General features: G+C 42.1%; 1 protein-coding gene across 3 annotated transcripts in view; it reads right to left on the reverse strand.

Moving 5' to 3' along the window:
• Positions 1–703: 703 nt before the first annotated feature.
• LOC124798547 (zinc finger protein 837-like) overlaps positions 704–27,075 on the reverse strand; it is an 80,646-nt gene continuing 54,274 nt past the window's right edge. Inside the window, exons 5-7 of one of the 3 annotated variants that reach the window (XM_047261999.1) lie at positions 18,509–19,069; positions 11,178–11,564; positions 704–1,711 (exon numbers count right to left, since the gene is read on the reverse strand). In XM_047261999.1, coding sequence (XP_047117955.1) covers positions 1,388–1,711; positions 11,178–11,564; positions 18,509–19,069 — 1,272 coding nt within the window. In that variant the 3' untranslated portion in view covers positions 704–1,387. The remainder of the gene's footprint in view (positions 1,712–11,177; positions 11,565–18,508; positions 19,070–27,075) is intronic. The other 2 variants (XM_047261998.1, XM_047262000.1) reach the window with 2 other exon arrangements.

The following is a 27,075-nucleotide window of genomic DNA, read 5'->3' on the forward strand; positions in this document are numbered from 1 at the left end:
AGGGCGTAAGGGAATATTATTTTCTCACGTAATGTGTTACTCGATTTTGTTGCTCATTGCGTATCTCAAATATTCATTCTCTAATAATCAAATCATACAAAAACGCTGTTACTCATTACACTAATGTTGATGTGTTAGTTTAAGACAGTCTGTGTTGAAATACTTCCTTCAGTGAAACAATAACTTTAGGACTAAACTTTTGACAAAGAATGGATAGTGCATTGTGCGTCATTCTGTTGCAGTGATGTAAATCTAACACCAGGAAATATGCATTTTACTCCACTTTGGCGTTTCATATTACTTGTCGGCCAGGCTTGGAGGTATGGAGTAACGACCAGTGATTCAAGAATCCGTTGAAAAATTTAAAATGAAATGTTATTTACGTTACTGATTTTCTGACTTCCAATACAGTACACTGTTTACAACGATTATTGTTACACATTACAGTACAATGACATGATTTTAGTAATATTTTATGAGTTACAAATTAAGAAACAAAGTAGATAATAAATTATTCTTCTAGAAGCACTTAGATTGTTCCCTATCGTGTCAAAATGCATGCTGGAAATGCAATTATTTATATTATGTGGAACTAATTATTTCTGATATTGATTAATCAGAGTTTTTTTATCGGTTTTAGGTTAAAGCCGGGGAAGTAACAGATATTTTGAAGTACAAAGCTGTAGCAATAAAAGACTGTTTTTTAAATAAAACATCATTATTTGTTTAATTTACTATATACACAGTTATTTTAATATAAATAATTTCATAATTTAAGAAACACATTTTGGGGTGTCTAACATTATTGTCTTTATTTCTTTTTACTTCAGCCATCAGTGTAGTTTTCTTCTCTTTGGTCACTTGTCAAGAATACTAATCAATTCGTAGTCAGACGTTATAAAAACTGAGGTAGGACTCGGGAAACTGCTGCTGTTCCATTAGTGCACCAAAAAGTTATTAGTTTTGTAGCGTTTAAGCTTCTCGATCACTTATGATTGCCCCTGTCTCTGCTAATCCTTATGCACTTCAGGAATTTTGTTTGTTTCCAACTTATCTGTTGCACCTGGTGTGCGTCTGACAGTAAATACAGATATGTCTCTACAAGCAATATTTACTCTACCGACGCGTTACATATTATTAGATACTTACAGTGTATCTCCCTTATGCTCTTTCGGTATCGTCGTGTATATACAAACTTCTCATTTCTTCTTCTTCCACGTTATCCATTAGGAAGGAATTACTAGTTCTCGGAGCTTAACTGCAACATGCGTGCAGTCTCCACGTAATCTTATGAAACATCTACGATGTTCCTCTGTCTTGGGCCGACAGATGTTACCCTATATTTTAGTGAAGGCATGCTGCCAGCAGCCCGACCATACCAGTTCCCTTATGTGCCTGTAGAGGCCCGGCCATCGCCTGGGCTGGCTTTAGCTCCACGTGTGGCCGTAGCGGTTCTGATGATGACGCTGGTGGATCGCAACGCCGCTGACTGCACCCTGCGCTGCTGCGGCGCAGGCGCTCCCGGTGCAGTGGGCGAGTACTGGGCGGTCCCCAGTTCGACTCCAGGCATGTGGCTGACCATGTGAGAGCGTAGATTGTTCCTCCGCGAGAAGGAGCGGCCGCAATGATGGCAGTGGTACGGCTTGATACCCCAGTGTGAGCGCGCGTGTAGCGCCATGTTGCTGCGGTCCGCGAACTGTTTGTCACACACCTGTTGGTAAACACACACCGTGAGCATTCAGTCAGAGCGCTGTTTATTATTCTGAGATTTCGCATAAACAGCATACAAGTGGAGAACTCTGTGATGCACTCTTTATGTTTAGTGAACTCTATTTAACCCTAGATCACTAAACGCTTGTAAAATTTACGACCGCATTACGACATAAAATATGACATTCTTTGTTTAATTTGATATGTAACATATCTTTGGAGAACTACATACTGTAATTAAATAGTGTGTAACCCATGACTATTACTTACTTGGAATAAAATATGAAGTAGTAAACTTCACGATGGTTTGGTAGCAATGTAACATTTTCCTCCCTTTAGTGTCCTAGGGGTGATAAGCACCTATGAAATTAGGGACTGATCTCAAACTTCAGTTTCATGACGGGAGCGTTGCACAGTTCACAAGGGTACTTGTGTAACTCGACTTTCGGAAAGTTCCTTGCGTACATTTGCTAAGTATCCTACGTACACACGTTTCTTAGAATACCTAGTCAGCAGGTAGTATTTTGCCAGTTTCGAATGAGATAATTAATACAGAACAGAGTCAGTTGCATTAATTAACGCAGAATTTGGAAGCTGCATCTACTTTATTGTTACTATAGACTGAATATGTATAAAGAAATGTTGTAGTGCCAGTTATACCCAGATGCTCTGCTGAGGTCATTAACTTATGCTAAAGGTGACGGTGTAAAGTTTATGATTACCAAATTACCAATAAATATCTGAGTCAGATCCAAAACTACTCCATCCGATGGACACATCAACAGATCATAATCAACATTGTCTTGCTTCATTGCTCAAGTGACCCACAAGCGTTGTGGGATTCAATCAAGTTACTTGCATACAACATGGCAATCAGGAATCTTTATACACCCGAAAAACTGGTTTCTGTTACGATCCTCGGTTAGGAACTGTAAATTATCACATTCGAAGTTCTGTTAAGACATGGCCACTTCGATGTACTGCTGTGAGGTCAGCATACTCAGCACATAACCTCTTCAGTCACTGTGTAGCATATATGCTACATTTGTACCGGATATTTTTTCCTCGCGAATCAACAGCTGCAGGCAGGAAACGCGAAATCTATTGCATTATCTGAGATCAGTGCAACACGATGCTCACTTGCTGAATTCTCAATCGCGCCAACAGGTGTCAGGAGAACTCAGAAGTTGCGAGTTATTGTCGGTGGGGCCATGAGTCACAACAGACGAGGTAAATGTAGTTTTAAATTTGGTTTCTGAATATGTTTTTGCAGTTACGCAATGCTAAATGTTTATATATTCCGCAAACACTCAATTTTAAAAATAATATTTATGTTTAACTATATTTATCTTTAGTTGTTTTACATGTAGAGTATGTGCTACATTCGGCAGTTAGCATTACAAAGTGCCTCAAAGTAAAATTGCACATAATATTAGTGTGGAAGTGTTGTGTATGTTCAGTGTAGTGCATTTATACATAGATTACATACAAAATGCGTTGTTAATTATAATTATATTTTTATTGTGTAATAATATGACACAAATATGCAGAAAACTATGAAAATTTCGGTTTCAAAGTGAGAATTTTCGATTTCTAGGACTATCAGCAGAAGACATTCTGGAGCTTCTAGAGGTATTTGATCTCTGTAGCTCTGATTTAGAAATTGAAGATAATGAAGATGATGATGTTCTTCCATCTGGTTCAGTGGACAATACTTTGACAGATGAAGTTATTGAGGAGGTGGAAGAACTTGTATGTAATGAAAGTTTTGGAAGAAAATCATCTCCTCCACAAAGGATAAGGAATGAAACACGAAAGTGGAGGCATAAACCTGAGTAAGTATTTTAAAACAATTATTACTTAAACATGGTTATAAGTGTACCTAAGTTCACAGCACACAACACATGTTCTAGGGGTGGGAATCTGCCCCTAAAGGCGAAAGAATCAGCAATGATCAATGGAATGAGGATGCAGAAGGCAACGGAAACCACTGCATCATAGACACGTAACGTGTATCCACAGGACATGTGGCCTGTTATTGAAGAAGTGTCATGATACAGTTCCCCACAGGCGTTTAATGAACAAAGTGAGAGCATATGGACTACCAGACCAATTGTGTGATAGGATTGAAGAGTTCCTAGATAACAGAGCACAGCATGTCATTCTCAACGGAGATAAGTCTTCCGAGTGATTTCAGGTGTGCCGCTGGGGAGTGTCGTAGGACCGTTGCTATTCACAGTATAAATAAATGACCTTATGGATAACTTCGGAAGTTCACTGAGGCTTTTTGCGGATGATGCAGTAGTATATCGAGAAGTTGTAACAATGGGAAAGTGTATTGAAATGCAGGAGGATCTGCAACGAATTGAAGCATGGTGCAGGGAATGGCAATTGAATCTCAATGTAGACAAGTGTAATGTGCTGCGAATACACAGAAAGAAATATCCTTTATCGTTTAGCTACAATATAGCAGGTCAGCAACTGGAAGCAGTTAATTCCATAAATTATCTGGGAATGGGCATTAGGAGTGATTTAAAATGGAATGAACATATGAAATTAATCGTCGGTTAAGCAGATGCCAGACTGAGATTCATTGGAAGAATTCTAAGGAAACGTAGTCCGAAAACAAAGGAAGTAGGTTACAGTACACTTGAATACTGCTCACCGGTGGGGGGTCCGTACCAGATAGGATTGATAGAAGAGATAGAGAAGATCATACGGAGAGCAGCGCGCTTCGTTACAGGATCATTTAGTAATCACGAAAGCGTTACGGAGATGATAGATAAACTCCAGTGGAAGACTCTGCAAGAGAGACGCTCAGTAGCTCGGTACGGGTTTTTATTGAAGTTTCGAGAACATGCTTTCACCGAGGAGTATATTGCTCCTTCTTACGTACATTTCGCGAAGAGACCATGAGGATAAAATCAGAGAGATTAGAGCCCACACAGAGGCATACCGACAATTTCTTTTCCACGAACAATACGGGACTGGAATACAAGGGAGAACCGATAGAGGTACTCAAGGTACCCTCCGCCACACACCGTCAGGTGGCTTGCGGAGTATGGATGTAGATGTAGATAATGATCTCTCCATCGGCACAAAATTCCGGAATAGTCCCCCATTCGGATCTCCGGGAGGGGACTGGCAAGGGGGAGGTTACCAAGAAAAAGATTGAATAATGAGCAGAAGGATAACGTTCTACGAGTCGGGGAGTGGAATGTCAGGAGCTTGAACGTGATAGGGAAACTAGAAAATCTGAAAAGGAAAATGCAATGGCTCACTCTAGATATAATAGGGGTCAGTGAAGGGAAGTGGATAGATGACAAGGATTTCTGGTCAGATGAGTATAGGGTAATATCAACAGCAGCACAAAATGGTGTAACAGGAGTAGGATTCGTTACGAATAGGAAGATAGTGCAGAGAGTGTGTTTCTGTGAACAGTTCAGTGACGGGGTCGTTCTTATCAGAATCGACAGCACACCAACACCGACAATGATAGTTCTGGTATACATGCCGACGTCGCAAGCCGAAGATGAAGAGATTGGGAAAGTGTATGAGGATACCGAAAGGGTAATATAGTATGTAAAGGGCGATAAAAATCGAATAGTCATATGGGATTGGAATGCAGTTGTAGGGGAAGGAGTAGAAGAAAAGGTTACAGGAGAATATGGACTTGGGACAAGGAATGAGAGAGGACAAAGAGTAATTGAGTTCTGTAACAAGTTTCAGCTAGTAATAGCGAATATCCTGCTGAAGAATCACAAGAGGAGGATGTATACTTGGAAAAGACCGGGTGAACCTGGAAGATTTCAGTTATATTACATCATGGTCAGACAGAGATTCCAAAATCAGGTACTGGACTGAAAGTATTACCCAGGAGCAGGTATAGACTCAGATCACAATATCGTAATGTGAAGAGTAGGTTGAAGTTTAAGACATTAGTCAGGAAGAATCAATAGGCAAAGAAGTGGGATACAGAAGTACTAAGGAATGACGAGATACATTTGAAGTTCTCTAACGCTATAGATACAGCAATAAGGAATAGCGCAGTAGGCAGTACAGTTGAAGAGGAATGGACATCTCTAAAAAGGGCTATCACAGAAGTTGGGAAGGAAAACGTAGTACTTCAGTTGACTGATGAAAGGAGGAAGCATAAAAATGTTCCAGAAAATTAGGAATAGAGAAATATAAGCCACTGAGGAATGTAATAAATAGGAAGTGCAGGGAAGTTAAGACGAAATGGCTGCAGGAAAAATGTAAAGACATCGAAAAAGAAATGATTTTCGGAAGGACAAACTCTGTATACAGGTACGTTTTTTCGGAAGGACAGACTCTGTATACAGGTAAGTTAAAACAACCTTCGGTAACATTAAAAGAAAGGATGGTAACATTAAGAATGCAACGGGAATTCCACTGTTAAATGCAGAGGAGAGAGCGGATAGGTGGAAAGAATACATTGAAAGCCTCTATGTGGGGTAAGATTTGTCTGATATGATACAAGAAGAAACAGGAGTCGATTTAGAAGAGACAGGGGATCAAGTATTAGAGTCAGAATTTAAAAGAGCTTTGGAGGACGTAAGGTCAAATAAGGCAGAAGGGATAGATAACATTCCATCAGAATTTCTAAAAATCATTAGGGGAAGTGGCAACAAAACGACTATTCACGTACATGTGTAAAATGTACGGGTCTGGCGACAGATTTTCTGAAAAGCATCATTCACACAATTGCCAAGATGGCAAGAGCTGACAAGTGCAAGAATTATCGCACAATCAGCCTAAAGCTCATGTATCGAAATTGCTTACAATAATAATATACAGAAGAATGGGAAAGAAAATTGAGGATGCGCTAGATGACGTTCAGTTTATCTTTAGGAAAAGTAAAGGCAAGAGAGAGGCAATTCTGATGTTTCGGTTAGTAATGGAAGCAATACTAAAGAAAAATCAAGACACGTTTATAGGATATCCCGACCTGGAAAAAGCTTTCGACAATGTGAAGTGGTGCAAGATGTTCGAAATTCTTAAGAACGCAGGGATAAGCTATAGTGAGAGACGGTCATATACAATATGTACAACAGCTAAGAGGGAATAATAAGAGTGGACGACCAAGAACAAAGTGCTCGTATTAAAAAGGGTGTAAGACAAGGATGTAGCCTTTCGCCCATACTGTTCAATCTGTACATCGAGGAAGAAATGATGAAAATAAAAGAAAGGTTCAGGAGTCGAATTAAAATTCAAGGTGAATCGATATCAATGATACGATTCGCTAATGACGTTGCTATCCTGAGTGAAAGTGAGGAAGAATTACATGATCTGCTGAACGGAATGAACACCTAAATGACTACACAGTGTGGACTGAGAGTAAATCGAAGAAAGACGAAGGTAATGAGAAGTAGTAGAAATGAGAACAGCGAGAAACTTAACGTCAGAATTGACGGTCACGAAGTAGATGAAGTTCTGCTACCTTGGCAGTAAAATAACCAATGACGGCCGGAGCAAGAAGGACATCAAAAACAGACTAGCTATAGCAAAAAAGGCATTCCTGGCCAAGAGAAGTCTACTAATATCAAATAACGGCCTTAATTTGAGGAAGAAATTTCTGAGAATGTAAGTCTGGAGTACAGCATTGTATGGTAGTGAAACATGGACTGTGGGAAAACCGGAACAGAAGAGAATCGAAGCATTTGAGATGTGGTGCTATAGACGAATGTTGAAAATTAGGTGGACTGATAAGGTAAGGAATGAGGAGGTTCTACTCAGAACCGGAGAGGAAAGAAATGTGTGGAGATCAATGATACCGAGAAGGGACAGGATGATAGTACATCTGTTAAGACACGAGAGAATGACTTCCATGATAGTAGAGGGAGCTATAGAGGGCAAAAGCTGTAGAGGAAGACAGAGATTGGAATACATCCAGCAAATATTTGGGGACGTAGGTTGCAAGCGCTACTCTGAGATGAAGAAGTTAGAACAGGAGAGGAATTCGCGGCCGCATCAAACCAGTCAGAAGACTGATGACAAAAAAAGTCATCGTGTTTCAGCTCAATGGCCGTGAAATGCGACGATGACAGTTGAAACAAAAGAGACACATTGGTTTACCACTTCTCTCTACTGAAAAGAAATCCTCTACTTACTCTCAATTGAACACTCAAAACTCTTATTCATACATACACTTCTCAGACGTCATAGTAACTATTTGTGTACCATCAGTAATTACAGTTTTACTTAAACGATGTTTTGCAGCCAGATTAACACTCATCTTACTCACAGGAAGTGTGTGGTATACAGCGTTATTAGTGCGACGGAAAGGGTACGCATGCACAGCGTTGCCAAGTTAATAAGATCTGCACTAGGCCGAGGCAATAGAAGGATACCGTCATAGATCAGCACTTTGACGGCCTCTGATACACACTGAAGAGCCAAACAAACTGGTACCCCCCGCCTAATATCGTGTAGGGCCCCGCGATGACGCAGAAGTGCCGTAACACGACGAGGCATGGACTCAACTAATGTTTGAAGTAGTACTGGAGGGAATTGACACCATGAATCCTGCTGGGCTGTCCATAAATCCGTAAGACTACGAGGGAGTGGAGTCCCTTCTGAACAGCACGTTGTAAGGCGTCCCAGATATGCTCAATAATGTTCATGTCTGGGGAGTTTGGTGGCGAGCGGAAGTGTTTCTGGAGCCACTCTGTAGTACTACTGGACGTATGGGGTGTCGTGTTCTCCTGCTAGAAGTGCCCAAGTCCATTGGAATGCACAGTGGACATGAATGAATGCAGGTGACCAGACAGGATGCTTACGTACTAGTAACCTGTCAGAGTCATATCTAGACGCATCAGGAGTCCCATATCATTCCAACTGCACACGTCCCACACCATTACAGAGCCTCCACCAGCTTGAACAGTCCATGGATTCATGTGGTTTTGTGTATATCCGAACACGTCTATCCGCTCGATACAATCTGAAACGAGACTTGTCCGACCAGACAACATGTTTCCTGTCATCAACAGGTCGATGTCGGGGTTGACGGGCCCAGGCGAGGCGTGAAGCTTTGTGTAGTGCAGTCATCAAGGGTACACGAGTGGGCCTTCCGCTCTAATAGCCTATATCGATGATGTTTTGATGACGCAGCATTGAAATCTGCAGCAATCTGCGGAAATTTTGCACCTCTGTCACGTTGAACGATTCTCTTCAGTCGTGGTTGTTCCCATTCTTGCAGGATCTGTTTCCGGTCGCGGCGATGTCAGAGATTTGATGTTTTACCGGATTCCTGATATTCACGGTAGACTCTTGAAAAAGTCGTGCGGGAAAATCTCCACTTCATCGCTACCTCGGAATGCTGTGTCCCATTGCTCGAGCGCAGACACCACGTTCAGACTCAGTTAAATCTTGATAACCTGTCATCTTAGCAGCAGCATCCTTTCTAACAACTGCGCCAGACACTTGTTGTCCTACGTAGGTGTTGGCGACCGCATCGCCGTATTCTGTCTGTTTACATACTGTATCTGAATACGCATGCCTATATCAGTTTCTTTGGCGCTTCAGTGTATAATGAGTACTGTAATGAGTCCAGTAAACAATCTTGTTATCCGCCAGCCTCTGTGCTGATTTTGGCGCTGCTGTCCTTGTCTACATGGCAATCCTCATAATGTAACCAGGGATGTCACAGAAGTAGAGTGATGTGAACGCTATCGAATGTATCTCTAGTAATACTACGACAGTGCTACGTGCGAGAGCATTATTCTGACAAATGCACCAACCATCCTGATTGCTTGATGTCTCGCGTAATGTCCAGCACGGAAAGGAAATTCTTCAAGAGGTAGGAAACTATTGTCAGCAGATTTGAATGGCCGATCTTGGACTGCATGGGACCTTGAGTGCAGGCTTACTTGTTATCAATGTTTCAGCCGTCTACATCTGACCACTACAAAGAGGGGACCCGTATTATGGAACAAGCTCATCACTACCCCTTCACATCTGCACCTGCCATCCGAGAACAAATAATGGGCAGTCTGCAGTATTGTGTGTCATACCGCACCATTGGTTGGAGACTAGCAGCATCCGGCCTCAGTGGCCCAGCGGTTCTAGGCGCTTCAGTCCGGAACCACGCGAGTGTTACGGTCGCAGGTTCGAATCCTGCCTCGGGCATGGATGTGTGTGATGTCCTTAGGTTAGTTAGGTTTATGTTGTTCTAAGTTCTAGGGGACTGATGACCTCAAATGTTAAGTCCCATCGTGCTCAGAGCCATTTGAACCATTTTTGACTAGCTGCAACTTGACTGGGAAATTATTGTCCACTAACACCAGAGCACAAACGACTTCGTTTGAGTGTTGCCATGAATGGGAAGTATGGATTGCTCACGAATGTTCAGCAAGGAATCGAAGTTCTGCACTATCCTGCATGATCATCTTTGGCGAGTATAGGTCACAGGTTCGAATCCTGCCTCGTGCATGGATGTGTGTGATGCCCTTACGTTAGTTAGGTTTAAGTAGTTCTAAGTTCTAGGGGACTGATGACCACAGATGTTAAGTCCCATAGTGCTCAGAGCTTTTTTTTTTTTTTTTTTTTGGCGAGTATAGCGACGACCTGGTGACAGGTCACATTCTTATAATGTTAATGTTTTGGAGAGGCACAGTGATATCAACCCTGGCACCATGGTTGTGGGGAAGCCTGGGGTATGGCTAGAGTTCATAGCTGGTTGCGGCTAACAACACAGTAGTACGTCATGGACGTCCTGCTTCCTCATGTGTTGCCTCTCAGACGACAGTAACGATCTACCATTTTTCAAGAAGACAATGATCGTCCACACGTGGCACGTGTCTTTATGAACTGCCTCTGTGGTGTCGACGTACTCTCATGTCTAGCAGAATCCCAAGATCGATCCCTGATACAACACGGACTAGGCCGGACAGCAGTTCCGTTCCAATATGTATCCAGACTGTCAAGGCCAGTATTAGGCCAGTTGTTGGCCAGGTTGTCTGAGGACTGCTTCCCAAAGTGGTGCATGCATCCAAGCCATAGAGGGTACAACGTCAAAGTAGTAACTGAGCTCACAGTGCCAAGTTCTTTGTACATTTTAGTCGATTCTATAATTAATAAAATGTCATCACATACCCTATCAGCGTGTGAAGTTTCATTTCTGGCTACTTTAGTTTTTTTTGTTAGGCAGTAAATATTTGCAAACTTATTATGGTGAGGGAATAAAGGACCATAAGCAGAAAACTAATTTGAGAAACAGGAGTAATTATGAGGGAGTAAAATATTTTATTTAATGTAAAGGTACTGACTGCTTTTAATACTTTACAAGTAGACTCGAAGTGACATACTTGAAGCTGTTTGTACCAGAGTTCGATTTCTGACCATGACCATAGTCGTAAATGCACTCTTTATCAGTGACTTCGAGAAAGCCCGAAGTTCATGTCTACAGGTGGTAAGGTAATGGAGTGTGTCGCTCCATGTTCGCGTACCTGACAGGTGAAGGGCTTCTCACCCGTGTGGGTGCGCATGTGCTGCTTGAGCAGCACTTTGCGGGAGAAGGCCTTGTCACAGACGGTGCAGCGGTGTGGCCTGTCTCCTGAGTGGATGCGGATATGCATGTTGTAGGCGACGCGCTGGTTGAAGCGCCTGCCGCACTCGGCGCACGCGTACTCGCGCTGGTTGCGGTGGATCTTCATGTGGGAGCTGAGGTAGCTGCGGTTGCTGAACGTCTTGCCGCACTCGGGGCACTCGGCCGCGAACTCCCGCGACCCGGAGTGCAGCGACAGGTGGTAGCGGTAATTACGCCGCTGGCTGAAGCGCTTCCCGCACTGTGCACACAGGTGGGGCTTTTCTCCTGTATGTGTGCGCATGTGCTCCTGCAAGAGGACGGGACAAAGTGATATCTCAGAGAATTTTCGTACATATCTAGGAGAAACCTGACATGTATCCAAATTTCCAGTACCTCCTGTACCATAATCGTGAAACGTACGCAGAAATCTGAACAGGATACAGCAGAATATCAGAATAAATCCTAACTAATATGCAAGATTATCCGAAACCTATAAACCCTATTTCTTTAAAGAACACATATCCCGCATAGAAAACTGCATAAAACATCTGATTACAAATAACCCGATCTGTTATATATTTGACTTCAAGCATGTACCCGTGAAGAATTATAGGAAACGTTTAAAATTATGGTATATAATTTATATAAAAAACAGCTACCAGCCACATGTATGGTTTAAAAAGGTTTATTATCTTCAGACCATGACCGGTTTCGGATTTTTCATTACAAATCCATCTTCAGATGGCAGGTTACAAGCATTCTTAGTTGGACCTAGTTTTATGTTATTCGCTTGCTGCACTGGGAAAGAAAAGAAATATTTTTGTTGTCATATCGGTAATGGTATTTTTACGAAAGATTTACTTCTTTTACAATATCTAATTGCTCATGAGATGGTTTATTATAAACATTAGTAAACTTGCAGGTTAGTGTACTTACGGGCTGTGTAGTTCTGCCTGACGAAATATTCGTGCGTTTATGTTTTCGAACGCAAACTTAATACACTTTTCAATATGCACTATGTGAGTGCTATTCCAGTAAATGGACGTAACTTTCAACCTCATCATCTTTGTTTCACACGCAGCACACACGAATAACGTTTACAAAACGTGGCCCAGCTTCACATTACAAACGGAAACAATATTTGCAAAGAGCTTACAGTCATAACGAAGTTAACTTACAGATGCAGTATAGTCGATATGGGTACAGTAAAATATCTCTTTGCTATTGTATGAAATTAATCTAAAACGGAATAAATAAAATTACATACAAATAAGATTACAAACATTATATGTAGTACAGAAATACTGTGTGTTACTAATTATTTGTTACAATAGTAGGATATAAATTCTAATATATGACATAATATGCAATGCACATGTTTTCATTATGCAATTTTTCAATGACATATAAACAGTTTTTGGGGCCTGTATACTGAATGTTTTTGATGGAATATTGGGCTTAAGTTATTTTAAAAAAGTAAAAGATTCTTCAAAGTTATTTAAGAATGGGGTGTTAACTGACTCTGTTCATTCAAAATGAGATCAGGGAAACTGTTTTTATGTGTATGAATCTCAGTCTCCTCTAGGAGATTCAATGTGAAACCTTTGTCTTTGAGGTGTAATGTCTGCAGGTTGTTTTCTATATTCTCAACTGTATGATTGTTTTCTGCAAGATGGGTGGCAAAAGCAGATTTGCTTAGGTTTTTCAGACGAAGGGCATCAAGGTGTTCCTTGAATCTTGTTTCAAAAGCTCTACCTGTTTGGCCTATGTAGAATTTAGGACAGTTGTTACACTTAAGTTTATGAATTCCAGATCTTTTATGGAGTATGCTATTGGGTGGGAGTGAGTGTATGACTCTTTGTTGGAGTTTGTTATTGGTAGAGAAACTAATTTTGACATTCTTCTTCTTGAATAAGTTGGAAATTTTATATGAAAGTGGGCCTATATATGGTAGGGCTACATATTTTACTGATTTTTTGTCTTTCATAGTTATTGTGGCTGTTGCTTGTTGCAAAGACTTATTGCTAGCAATTTTTACTTTTGTTTTTTGAGAGAGTGTGTCTATGATTGAAGCATCATAGCCATTATTTTGGGCAATTGATTTGATTATGCTGATTTCTGCAAGTTTACTAATGTTTATAATAAACCATCTCATGAGGAATTAGATTTTGTAAAAGAAGTAAATCTTTCGTAAAAATACCATTACCAATATGACAACAAAAATATTTCTTTTCTTTCCCAGTGCAGCAAGCGAATAACATAAACAAAACTAGGTCCAACTAAGAATGCTTGTAACCTGCCATCTGAAGATGGATTTGCAATGAAAAATCCGAAACCGGTCATGGTCTGAAGATAATAAACCTTTTTAAACCATACATGTGGCTGGTAGCTGTTTTTTTATATAAATTATAAACCTTAAGTACAACAGCCACGTTTCTTAACATGTCGACTTTCGACAAAATAGCGTTTAAAATTATACTTAAAGTTTGTTGGAAGTCGCTAAGTGCTTTCAGTTTGAAACACTGGTGAATGCAACCTGAGTAATTCGCGCTCCATTTCAAGCGAAAGCTAGTTTTTCAAGCATCTAAATGATTATGACGTCATATCTCCCGAGCTATGTGTCGTGCAGTGATATAATTTCCCATGTGCATTCAGTGGCAAATGTGGATGACGTCTGTACACTAGCTTGCGGAAAGAGTAGGCAGTAAATACGCAATAAATTGCAATGTCATGCTCGATGCGTGACAGTGTGAACAGCGTAAGTGTAGTAAACGATAAAGATTTTTCATTCCATCATTTTGTGGAAGATATCAGCGGGAATAAGTTTCGTAAAAGTTTGAAATTTTGTGTATAATTTGCTGGTAGATGCTAAGAGCTCTAGTTCCCAAACACTGGATGAAGAAAGTCTGGTTGTTTCCGCTCCATCAGTTACACTGATGTAGACGAACACTGTTTCTAACCGTAATGCTTCTCTTGATGTGTTATAATTTTAATGTAAGTTTATGCCCTTAATGAGTAGATTACAACAGTGTTTTATATTTTCAAATTGTGCCAATAATTGTGTGAAATACTGAGAATCAAACTTTTGTTCCACCTGGAAGCCGTTAGACAGGCAACACAGAACTTGTACTGAATTTCGTAATACTTATTTAGTAATACGAGTACACAGGATGATCACTCAGCTGCTTCTACCGATAGAATTCTTGCAGAGCACAATACCTCCAAAAACTACACACAATATTTTGCATTCTCTTTCTCGATACGTGCAAACTATTAGTTCCACAGAAAGAAAAGATGAAACTTCTTGTATAAATTCTTGTAGTTAAATTTTGTGTTGGGATACGTTTTCGCTGAAGGTCATGATTTTCGAGTTATTCAATAAAAACACGTCTGAAAGTTACTTTTGTGCGTTTTTCTGGAATAATTCGAAAACCAAGGCCTCTAGAGAAAATATATCCCCATATAAAATTTAACTACATTAAATTTCCTACAATAACGTCTGATTCCTTTGTTTCTGTAGGACTAATAGTTTTCACATGACGAGCGAGAGGATATGAAAATCGTTCATGTGGTATTTGAAGGCGCTGCAGGATAGGGGCAACTTAATCCCTCTGTATGTTCTGCCAGCAACCATTATACAGGGTGAGTCACTAACTGTTGCCACCTAGATTAGCTCCTAAAGTATGATAGGAGCTGAAAAGTATGTGGAACAAATGTTACATGGGATAACGGGTGCCATAACATGACGTTGGTTTTTTGTTGTTAGGTGGTGTCGCGTCAGAGATATGAAGGTCAACCTGTTATTTTAAACGGGATGCTATAGTTTGGTACTTATTTTCTGATAGCAGCTATAGAGACCAATCGAATTATGTGGCCACAAAGGTGGCATGAACGTCCATTTACAGAAGGTGTCCGAAGTGATGACCATTGGTATCAATGGAGTGCTGCAATCTTTTTATCATGGACTGAGTGATATTCCTTATCACATCGGCACTTATCGAAGCACATGCTCTGACAATTCTCCCTCGTATATCGTGCAAATAGTAAATATTGGCCGAATACGGCGTATCCATCTAAAGTGCCATTGCCTTGTAAACACCATTCGACGATTTCGCAATACAACACTAATAGGGACGGTAAGAGTAGTATCGTCGAATCAAGCGAATGTGAATGATGTATTCCTTTGAAGAACAAGTCGGTATCCTCATTTACGGAGAGTGCCAACGAAATTCAGTGAGAGCTAGAGACTTATACGCTGAAAGAAATCCTCAACATACTCACCCTACACGTCGTATATTTATATATGTGTATGATAAATTGGAACAACTGGATCCTTAACGCATGGGAAACATATCCGGCAAAGGAAAATTACTAACGAGTAAACGGAAATTGTTACTCTTGCCACTTTGGTTCGAGATCTTTGTGTTAGTTCGCGTCAAATCGCAAGGGTATCTGGCATGAGACAAAGTAGTGTTGTTCGTGTTCTGCAACGCCATTAATATCATCCTTACCATATCAGTCTCCACCAAGAATTAACTGGTACGGATTATATGCGTCGCATTGAATTCTGCCATGGGCTCAACTTCAGATTCAGAGGGATGACATATTTATTAATTTGATTTTATATACTGACGAAGATACATTCACGAACCATCGAAATGCTAATCTGCATAACATGTATTATTGGCCAACTGAAAATCCATGTTGGCTGCGGCAAGTTGCACAGCAAAAACCGTGCTCGGTGTAGGTATGGTGTGGGATTCTGGAGGACAGAATTATAGGCCCCTATTTCATCGAAGGAAATCTTAATTGTAGGAAGTACACCACATTCCTGCAAGAAACATTACGTCTGTTATTGGAAGAAATATCTTTAGGAACAAAAAAGAGAATGTGGTATCAACGCGATGGGTGTCCGGCACATTTTTCGCTGCTGCCTAGAAATGAATTGCAGAGACAATTCCCAAATCGTTGGATTGGACGCAGAGGAGATTTCGTGCCCGGATCGTTCGCCAGACTTGACGCCTCTGGATTTTTTCTTGCGCTGATTCGTAAAAGACATTGTTTATAAAAACGTTCCATCTACACCTGAAGGTATGCGAGAGGGAATTGTCAGAGCATGTGCTTCGGTAAGTGCCGATGTGATAAGGAATACCACTCAGCCTATGATAAAAAGATTGCAGCACTCCATTGATACCAATGGTCATCACTTCGAACACCTTCTGTAAATGGACGTTCACGCCACCTCTACGACCTTAGTTGACCTTACTGTTACACGTAATTGAATTTGTCTCGATAGCCTCTATCAGAAAATAAGTACCAAACTACAGCATCCCATTGACAAAGTTGACCTTCATATCTCTGACGCGACCCCACCCCCCGTTGCCCCATTCAACTTTCGTCCCCCAAACTTTTCAGCTCCTTTCATACTTTCGGAGTTATTCTTGGTGGCAATAGTTAGTGACACCCTGTAAGTCAACGTCACGAAGTGTGAGATAAATGTGTAGCTCAAGTACTCCTGTTTTGTATAATTTTATGAATGTAATACGTGTGTGTGGGTGTGTTGGAGTATTTTGTTGTAAGAATGCGAGTGTACTGGTCTGTATTTCCGATCAGACTGCTTTGGCGAGCGCCGGCGTGCTACGAGTGTTATGCCGCGGCGTGCGTGAGAGTGAGTAATCATGTGGAAACCTGTCTAACAGACCTCACCGGCCTCGCGCGTTACTGTTTATATTTTACTTGCAGGGTACGTATGGTATGGTAGAGGTACTTGGTCATAATAAATTTAGTGTCACGATAGTTTTCATTTCGTAATCGATAAAATGTATATGGGCTGTTCTTTGGTGTTGGTACACTTATGTGTTAACCAGTGACTGTCACAGACCTTTCCTGAACCCGGTAGTACAGGATCCAATAAGAAAAGTTTAAATGTTTCTCCATTCAATTGCCTGCCGATTGTTGGAGAGATAACATCAGAGTTACAGGTAGTCTGCGTAAACCAGTGATGTTGGTCACTGATGTATATCATACATAAATCGTGGTAACTCCTTCGGCGTCAAATACGGCCTGAAGATGGTGCACTGAAGCGCGTAAACTGGTAGTTACACAATAAATGACATCACAAGGACGGCTGTAGGTGTTCCATCTTCTTACATTTCACGAACTGGTTGGAGGGCCCCGCCAATAATGCTGAACTAGAAAGAGACGCGGCTTCCTTTCTGGCCAAGGTAGGATTTGGAACCACAAATACAAGAAACACTTGCCATGTGTGGGTCGGCATTATCTTGCTGAAATGTAAGCCCAGGATGACTTGCCTTGAAGGGAAACTAAACAGTGCGTGGAATATCATCGATGTACCGTTGTGCCGCGAGGGTGCCGCGGATGACAACCGAAGGGGTCATGCTATGAAAAGAAATGGCATCCAAGACCATAACTACTGGCTGTTCAGGCCGTATGGTGGGCGACAGATTGGAACCCTCTGCTGCCTTGGGTATCTCTACAGACGTCTTAGGTATGGAATGTCATTTACTGGAGAACAGTTGTCTTCAGTGATGAATCCCACTTCGAACTGAGCCTCGATGACCAGCGAAGACGTAACTAGATGTGCCCGGCCAGCACTGGGATACTAACCGAACTGTCGCGCGCTGTACAGCGCCATACAGCGCGATAACCATACGGCGGGCGACAGTCGCGGGATTTCTCTAGAGGAGAACACGGGATTTTGACGAGCTAATGCACCAATCGGACATCCAACAAATCTACCACTCAATACCAAACCGAATAACTCTCTGCAAAGAACCAGAGGTGAACCGACGCGCTGTTGACTTGCTCAGTTCGTGAAGCTCTTTTTCCTGAATAAATCTTCAAATTTTTCTTAAATTCTAAATATTCGTTTGTCCTATATGTATTTCACAGCTAGCGATTTCCGTCCCATTAGGATAATACCTTCGTCATGCAGCGTTTTTTCTTTCTTTCTTAGAGTGTATTTCGTTCTTCACCACAAAATTATCATAGGTAGTCTCTCCGTCTGGCTCACGTCCTGGGAGCGCTCTTGCGTGAATTCAGTATACTTTACATTTCTCCAGAAGGTATTCTTGTCTAATGGAGTCAGATATTTATTTCCCCTCATCTCACTCGCTTCCTCTCCCTTCGCTGAGTCATTTTCTGTTTCACATACACACTCAATCACACATATATACAGACACACTCTCACACAAATCAGAACACTCTTAAATATCATAATGTTGTACTGACCTTGAGAGAGTAGCGCGTGGCGAAAGTTTTGCCACACTCTGCGCACGTGTTCGGTTTGCTGCGTTGCTTCAGTTTCTGTTCTTCTGTCTGTTGCTGGTTGTTATCTGCCTGTTGTTGGGTCTCATTTTTTGCGATCATCTGGTCTTCGGCCTTACGTTCGGTCTTCATTTCGTGATGTCTGTCGTCCGACTGTGACGGTCCCTGCAGAGGTGATCCCGAATGCGGCATGGAGACAGCCTCCGGACAGGGGAGGGGCGGCATTTCCCTGAGAGGGAAGAGGCGCTCGGCGGGCAGCTCGGCGTCGCGCAGCAGGCTGGAGAAGCTGTCGGGCCCGCTCGACATCTCCGGTTGGTGCTGCTGCAGCTGGCGGCCGGCCTGCGGTGAGAAGGCGCTGTCAGAGACGGAGCAGGGCGGCTGGCGCGCCGAGTCGGCGAGCGCGGGCACGGCGGACACGGGCACCGCCCAGCCGGCGCCCGTCTGCCCGGCGGCCGGAGACCGGCGGTGCGCTCCCGCCGCCACCCACGGGCCCGTCCCTGTGCACAGCGGCACTCTACCCGCCACCTGCGAGCACAACAGCAGCTCGTGAGCAGCTGTGCCGCTCTACATGACGTCAGAAACGAGGTAACTGCAAACTTGGGCCACAACAAAATGTCCATATTAGAGTTTCGTATTTATGGTAGTCAGAAAGAACACTGGCTTAGCAGGTAGCGGGGCACAGATGACGCAGGTGTATTGTATGCGCACCACATCTCCCTCTGCCAGCTGCAGATGTGTAGGAGACCTTCTGAGTAGTATAAGTCATTTGTGTAATATGCAACGTCATCGAGAGATGACGCCGTTGGAACGGGGCATGGTGGTAGGTGCCCGACGGATGGGAATGTTATTTCTGTTGCGGTGAATGATTTCGGCTTCACACCTTCAGCCGTGTCTAGAGTGTGAGTGGTAGAATGAGAATGGTACAGAGGAACTACCGGCCATCCAGCCACCTTCGATGACCGTGATCGGCGACGTCTAAGACTGATCGTCAATGGTGACAGAAGGGCAACTGTGCAACAAATCATGGCTCCGTTCAACACAGGAAGTGCTAGTGACGTCTCGCATGGGACAAACCGTAGGAACAAGTGTTTCATGGGGTATAGGAGCCAGTGCCGCACATTGGTGCCACTATTAATCCGATGAGGCACGATGGCTTGCTTTTGTCGCCAGTCATCAGGGATAGTTACTGGAACAGTGGGGTTACGTGATATAGTCGGACGAATCACTTCAACTGCACCATGCCGATGGGAGGTACCGTGTAAGGTATGGACCTCACATCTATGGACCTCACCTGCGAAGAAGATGTGGTCCAAGTCTGTGGTATCTTGAACTGCTTGGAGACCATCTCCACCCATTTCTGGCCTTACAACACCCGACAGTTCTGTGATGTTTCGAAATGATAACGCGGCGCCACATCGCTCTCATATCGCCCTGACATAGTTCCAGGAACATGCAAGGGAGGTCCAAAGTCTGAGATGCCCACCCTGGAGCCCAAATCTGAACCCCATCGAGAACATCTGGTACATCATGGAATGCAGGCTCTTAACTATGGATCCTGCACCCTCGAACAAACCAGAGTTGTTGCCGCTCTGCAAACAATTTGCTGTCCGCTGCTTCCAGAGAACCGGGGATTTGTAGACTGAGCTCCATGGGTGTCACTGCATTATGCAGTACCAGAGGAGGCCCCAAGCGATATTAGGTGCCTATGAGATGAAATTTGCTAAGACTGTGGAATGTATTTACGCAGACTGAAGTGACGAATGAAAATTTGAACCAAGGTTGGGATTCGAACCCTGGTCTCCTACACTATAGGCAGATGCCACCTTGACACAGTGTTACGGACTACCCTAGCATACCTGCCTCATTCGCTTTCATTTCCCACTTCAATCTCCACACATAAATCATAATTGTTTGACACTGGAAAAGGTTCAAATGGCTCTCAGCACTATGGGACTTAACTTCTGAAGTCATCAGTCCCCTAGAACTTAGAACTACTTAAACCTAACTAACCTAAGAACATCACACACGCCCATGCCCGAAGCAGGATTCGAACCTGCGACTGTAGCGGTCGCGCAGTTCCAGACTGTAGCGCCTAGAACCGCTCGGTCACCCTGGGCGGCGTGGAAAAGATCTCTGGATCCATGTGCTATGCCAGTAGAGTAGGAGAGCCTCTGGATTGCTGTTTGAGTTTGGAGCACCAATGGACTGAGGTGTGAATGGGAATTTGGGTTGAGGTGGGATGCGTGCTAGGGTAGACTCTGCAGTTCTTCAAAGCCGCTGCGCCCTATTGGCGTAGTTGTTAGTGCATATTCCTACTGAGGTGGACAGGCAGATTCAAGTTCTGATCTCAGTAAAAATTTTCGTTCGTCGCTTCAGTCTGCAGATAGACGTCATAGAAATTCGAGACTGGAAAAGGTCTCTGGGATGATATTGTTCCATTTGACTGGTCAGAAAGAATGTTTGTTTAGCCTCTAGGGATCAATTACGTCATAAACGATACTGTGACATAATTATTCTGGCGTGTTTGTTCACATATACTATTCTTACTTTTCCTCTATTTAAAATTATATGTGTTACCTAAAATACGTAATTTTGTATCTATGGAAGTGTTGCAGACGTATAATGGTGTGGTATGACTTCCCATTCCTCTACCAGCGCCGTTGACAACTCTGCATCGTCGTTGATGCATGCGGACATGCTGCAATACCTCTCCCCAGTGCATTGTCCACGTGCTAGACGTTATTTTTTTGGGGGAATGGACAGGCCACTCCATTTATCGAATATCCTCTCTGTCCAAGAGCTCCTTCATTGCGAATGTTAATGATTTCGAGCTTTCTCATCCGTGCAAATGAAGTCAGGGTCGAATGTACCAAGGAAAATACGCACATGGGGAAGGAGCACTGTGTCAAAATAACGTTGACCTGTGAGTGAACCATGTTAAAAAATCTGGAACTTAGTTCGCTCGTGCAAAATTATGCCTCCTCACACTACCTACATCGTCAAAACCTGACCGCAAAATCTCTGAACACGGAAGACTCACCCGTCAACATCATTGTAACATTGCACGCCTTCCCCACGTCCATACATTCAGGAATACATTTGGCCTTGACGTCATTTTTGTGGATGACAATACGCGACCGCATACAACTGAGGAGGCGGAGGAACTCTTGGAAGCAGAGGATATTTCGCGGATGGACTGGTCTGCCCGTTTCTCCGAGTTAAATCCCATTTAGTATAGGCAGGATCTGTGGGGAAAAGGTATTGTAGCACGTCTACATGCAGCAACGGAAATCGTCCTGGAGGAGGCATGCCATTGTTTTATTGCAAGATCTCCATGCCATTATGACAGCATGTTTCAGGGCATGCATTGCCATAAGTGGTGACCACACACACTCTATTAAGAACCATGTCGCACATTTTGTAATGCCCAGGGGACCGTTATAAATCGTGATGACTTCAGTATAATTATTATCTCTGAATGAAAATGTCGTTCCTGTTCGTCTTACTGCATATTTATTCGTTATCTTTTGTGCTGTACTAAGTAGTTGTTCTGATGTATGGATTTTACCTGTGTCAGTGAGGATGGCAGGGAGACGTGGTAGCTTGGCAGAAGTGAAAGAAGCAGCCGTAGGCTCTTCCAGGCAGGCATTCGGGCTGCTGCAAAAGCGTGACTGCTTCGCTTGTGTATGTAGGCGGTGGCGCCTCGCCATAAAGTCAGTCCATACTACGGTCCGGTATTCAGTAGGACACTGGAAAGCGTCCTGTATTCAGGAGGTGTATTGTTCACCTCGGATCGTTGGATGTGAGACATACAGATTTATCATTTGCTCCGGGAAGTAGAGCATTGTTTGCCGGAGGTGTGGAATGAACACGCGTTTCTCTGGCGCCAATTTTAGCTGGGCAGAGCACAGTTTATGGTGGCAAATTTTGTCGTTGGAGGAATACTGCTACTACGTGTCGAAGCGGGAGTTCTGGGGCAATTTGCATGGGCAGCATGGCCATTGGAAGGGAAAATTTTTGGCGACTTCATGAGGATTTGGTGTCAAGGAGCGAAGAGGGGAGAGATAATCGAGACATTCGATGGAGGTGTACCATAGGGGATGATCTGGGCAGTTCGGCCCAGGTACGTTGTACGTTTTGCAAATTGGCGGAGCGCCGCCACAGAGGACACTCGTGGTTCTTTCGGCGTGCCAGCCGTGATTCTTTGAATACCTCGGCGCGAGGGTACACCGGGTGCGGCCTTTGCAGTTGCACACCTATCGTCAGTTTTTACATCACCCGTTGGGCTGCGCAGTGCAGAAAATATCGGCAGCTTGGACCTATCAGCAATCTTTACCAGAGGACTTAGTCTTCACAGCGGCGTGTTCATCGGATTTACAGCCATGTATTTCACCCAACGTATGTTGTATTGATGTTCAGCGGTCGGTTCACATTCTCGGTCAGTACCTCACATATATTTAGAAACCGTTGTTGCCGTTATCCTGAGAGAGGCATTGCTCTAGCCTGACCACTGCCACCCCCCTTTTCCCTTTAACAACTTTGCCAGCCATTGATGTCATCTGTCACCGTGAATTTTGTTTCGGGTTTGCTTATTTGTAGTTTTATCTGTGTGCTAATTCTGGGGACACACGTGTGGGATTTGTAACAAGTGTGAAAAGATCAATATTTCATTTCATTATCCTATTCATCCTGACCATTTGAATTATAATAAGTTTTTAGGAGCTGAGGGTACGTAACAAGGGTAGGAAACCTTGCAAAGGGCATTAATAATTATATAGAGGTGCAGTAAGTGGTGTTCGTGCAGGCTGCTTCAGTCCGAGTTTTTAGAGTAGGTCCTACGGAGAGAACTGATAGTGTTCTACAATTTTTCAGAGAAAAAAATCTTGCAGTTTGATAAGTGCTGCGGAAGGTGGAATATATACTTACAGTGTAACGGTGTAGTACGTGTAAGTCGTCGTGTTTAATGATCATGAACAATCGCCCATTTGTTTGAATATAAAATGAGTGCGCTGTTTTTGTTGTTGTGGTCTTAGGTCCAGAGACCGGTTTGATGCAGCTCTCCATGCTACTCTATCCTGTGCAAGCTTCTTCATCTCTCAGTACCTTTTGCAACATACATCCTTTTGAATCTGTTTAGTGTATTAATCTCTTGGTCTCCCTCTACGATTTTTACCCTCCACGCTGCCCTCCAATACTAAATTTGTGATCCCTTGATGCCTCAGAATAAGTCCTACCAACCGATCCCTTCGTCTAGTCAAGTTGTGCCACAATTTCTCTTCTCCCCAGTTCTATTCAATACCTCCTCATTAGTTATGTGATCTATCCATCTAATCTTCAGCATTCTTCTGTAGCACCACATTTCGGAAGTTTCTATTCTCTTCTTATCTGAACTATTTATCGTCCATGTTTCACTTCCATACATCAATACACTCCATACAAATATTTTCAGAAACGACTTCCTGACACTTAAATCTATACTCCATGTTAACAAATGTTTCAGAAGCGCTTTCCTTGCCATTGCCAGTCTGCATTTTATATCCTCTCTACTTCGACCATCATCAGTAATTTTGCTCCCCAAATAGCAAAACTCATTTACTACTTTAAGCGTCTCATTTCCTAATCTAATACCCTCAGCATCACGTAATTTAATTCGACTACATTCCATTACCCTCGTTTTTCTTTTGTTGATATCTATCTTATATCCTCCTTTCAAGACACTTTCCATTGCGTTCAGCTGCTCTTCCAGGTCCTTTACTGTCTCTGACAGAATGACAATGTCATCGGCGAACCTCAGAGATTTTATTTCTTCTCCGTGGATTTTAATTCCTGTGTGAGTGTGCTATCCTGTAGGAATCAAACTATTGTCGGTGGGCATTTAATCTCCATCCCGTCTCAACATCTCATCATAAAATGTTCTTCATACATTCGTTCCCCACAAAGTGCTATATTACAGTGATCTATCTGATATTTACCTTCATCAATATTTTTAACGTCGAACTAGGTAATATGCACGGAAGCAGTATCGTCATACAAGATGGAAGTTCAGAGATTGCAGCTTCATCGTACATCACGATGTAGGCACAACTTACTCACATACACCTCTTAACCTCTTCCTACAGAAATCATATATTAGAAGTGACCCAGATATAAAGTGAGTTACGTGTGCGTTAAAAAAATGCAACATGAGTTTGTAATTCCAGCGAATATACAGTTTAATGAAATGATACCTTTTTGAACTACTTGAATAGTTGTTATATTTACTTAGTGTTTACATAGGACACAAGTTTTAAAAGAAGATCAATAGTTGTCATCAACTGAGTTTGTATTATTGATTGTTGTAAGTTAATGAGATAATTTTTGTGGCCAGCATTTATACTAGCAGAACTGTTCGAAATTAAGACAATTCTAAAGGTATCGTTGCTATGTATTTAGAAGCTTATATGTGTGTTTTGAGTGCAATTTTGTTACCAAAGTAAAGTTAAGTAGCTCGAGGACATTGGTAAGGAAGCAAAATTAAGAATACCGATACAGTTATGATACATCCATACAGATTATGTTTCTTGACGAAATGTACTGTATTTCTCATGAACTTTGAATCTTATTTGATATCCATTGTAGAACGACCACATGAGCTATTCACCATTCTCAAAAGAACTGCTATGTGTCAGGAATGATGACTGATAAGTGTCTTCCGAACAGGCGAGGATGCACTACCACTACTGGCTGGAATACTCAGAGGTTCCTCTCACATGACAAAAATGGGTAATGACAAAAGGACACATTAACGTACAGGGAACAGAGACGTTTAAGATTAACATATGAGAGATGTTCTGAGTGTAAGAATTTCTCTTACGTCAGTGAAAAGACCTTTTAGGAAATGTCAAAATTTATGGAAGATTAATAATTTGTTATTTGTTTTAATTTTTTAAATTATTTTACGTAAGTAATTTTCTGGAATATTGAACCATGTGGAGGTAGTACTCATGGCCACCCCTAATTTATATTTTAGCCACATTAAACGCATAAAAAAACAAACAAACAAATAAACAAAAAACAAACAAACACACACACACACACACACACACACACACACACACGCACACACACGCACACGCACGCACGCACAGGTGTGTATTTAGATGCACTTGGTTTCACAGTAAACAACAGTTCATCTGATGATGAGCTTGCAGTGGTTCGAAAACTAGATGAGCCTGCAGTGGATCGAAAACTGTTTAGTGATACAATAAATCTCTCACACTCAACAAGCACCTTGTTGCATATTATATCTGCTTACATACGTATATTTATAGATCATAGTTAGTCATTCACAGTGGACTTAATATTGGAAACCGCCTTAAAATGTGTAAGAAACAGAATACCAATGTTAGGATACCTCGAATGAAAAAAGATGCGTAATGAAAGTTGGAAACACTGCATCATCAGGCTATAATTTATAGAGCGGAATGATGTCGCTGAAACTTTGCAATATTTCGTGTAAAGAAATCCTTATAGATGCCATCCGATGCGACCATCGAACGCCACAGCAACACTTACCGTGTCAGGATGATGCTTCTGAGTTAAGTTATTTGAGAAGTAAAGACCACACAACAGAGGAACGTAAATAAATAATAACGATTTTGTGTCTCGATTCCACTAGGCGTGAACACCGATAGTAGAGTTAGCTGTACTCAATATTTCCTAAAGATCTTAAATGCGCAATTTCCGAAATATTATTCATCTGCCTTTGCTTTCATGTTCAGATTCACTGTATACATAAACGTGAATAACAATTAATTTTATTTACTGAGTGAAAGATACGTCATAAGATGGTGAACTTTCCACTATAGTTAGATACTAGTCCATGTGCTGGGACCCAAGTGCAGAGGCTTTTTGCTGAGTCAATTTCTGTGCTACAGGAGTCACATTCACATAATTTATGATTGCCGTTGTTCCACGATAGGATATAATGTTTTCAAACCCGCTTGTGTAGTTTCAGTCAAGTCGTTGACGTACGTCAAGAAAAAGAAAGAAGAAGTGGGTCACACGCACACCTTGAGCCACGCAAACAGCGTACAGTGTTCCATGAAATGCAGTCTCATTGCCTTTTTCGCGAGAGTGAAGGACACCATTTAGCTTTCGTTTTTCCAGATGGCAAATAAACAATTCGTGACCTAAATCTTAATTCAAACATGCTGTAAAATGCGTACAACACAATTTAGTGAATTTGAGAAAAAAAAGCACCCTTCTACCGCTACAACGACTTAACAACGGTCAACATTTGTTTGTTTTCAATATTCTCGTGAAACACAATTGAGAAAGGGTTTTGTGTCTCTTCATATTCCGGCTAGTGTATACTTCTGTATTTTTATGCAATAGATGATCTAAATTCATTACAAAATCCTGCACGTTCTATTTTTTGAGACAGCATCTCTAGACAATGTCGATGATCTGCTACAAGACCTTAAATTTCACGTTTAATTTGTGAACTCTGTGCCGTTTTCTTCCACCGGTCATGATTTCGGCAATATGCT

The sequence above is a fragment of the Schistocerca piceifrons genome, chromosome 5, assembly GCF_021461385.2.
Source record: "Schistocerca piceifrons isolate TAMUIC-IGC-003096 chromosome 5, iqSchPice1.1, whole genome shotgun sequence".
NCBI classification, from domain to species: domain Eukaryota; kingdom Metazoa; phylum Arthropoda; class Insecta; order Orthoptera; family Acrididae; genus Schistocerca; species Schistocerca piceifrons.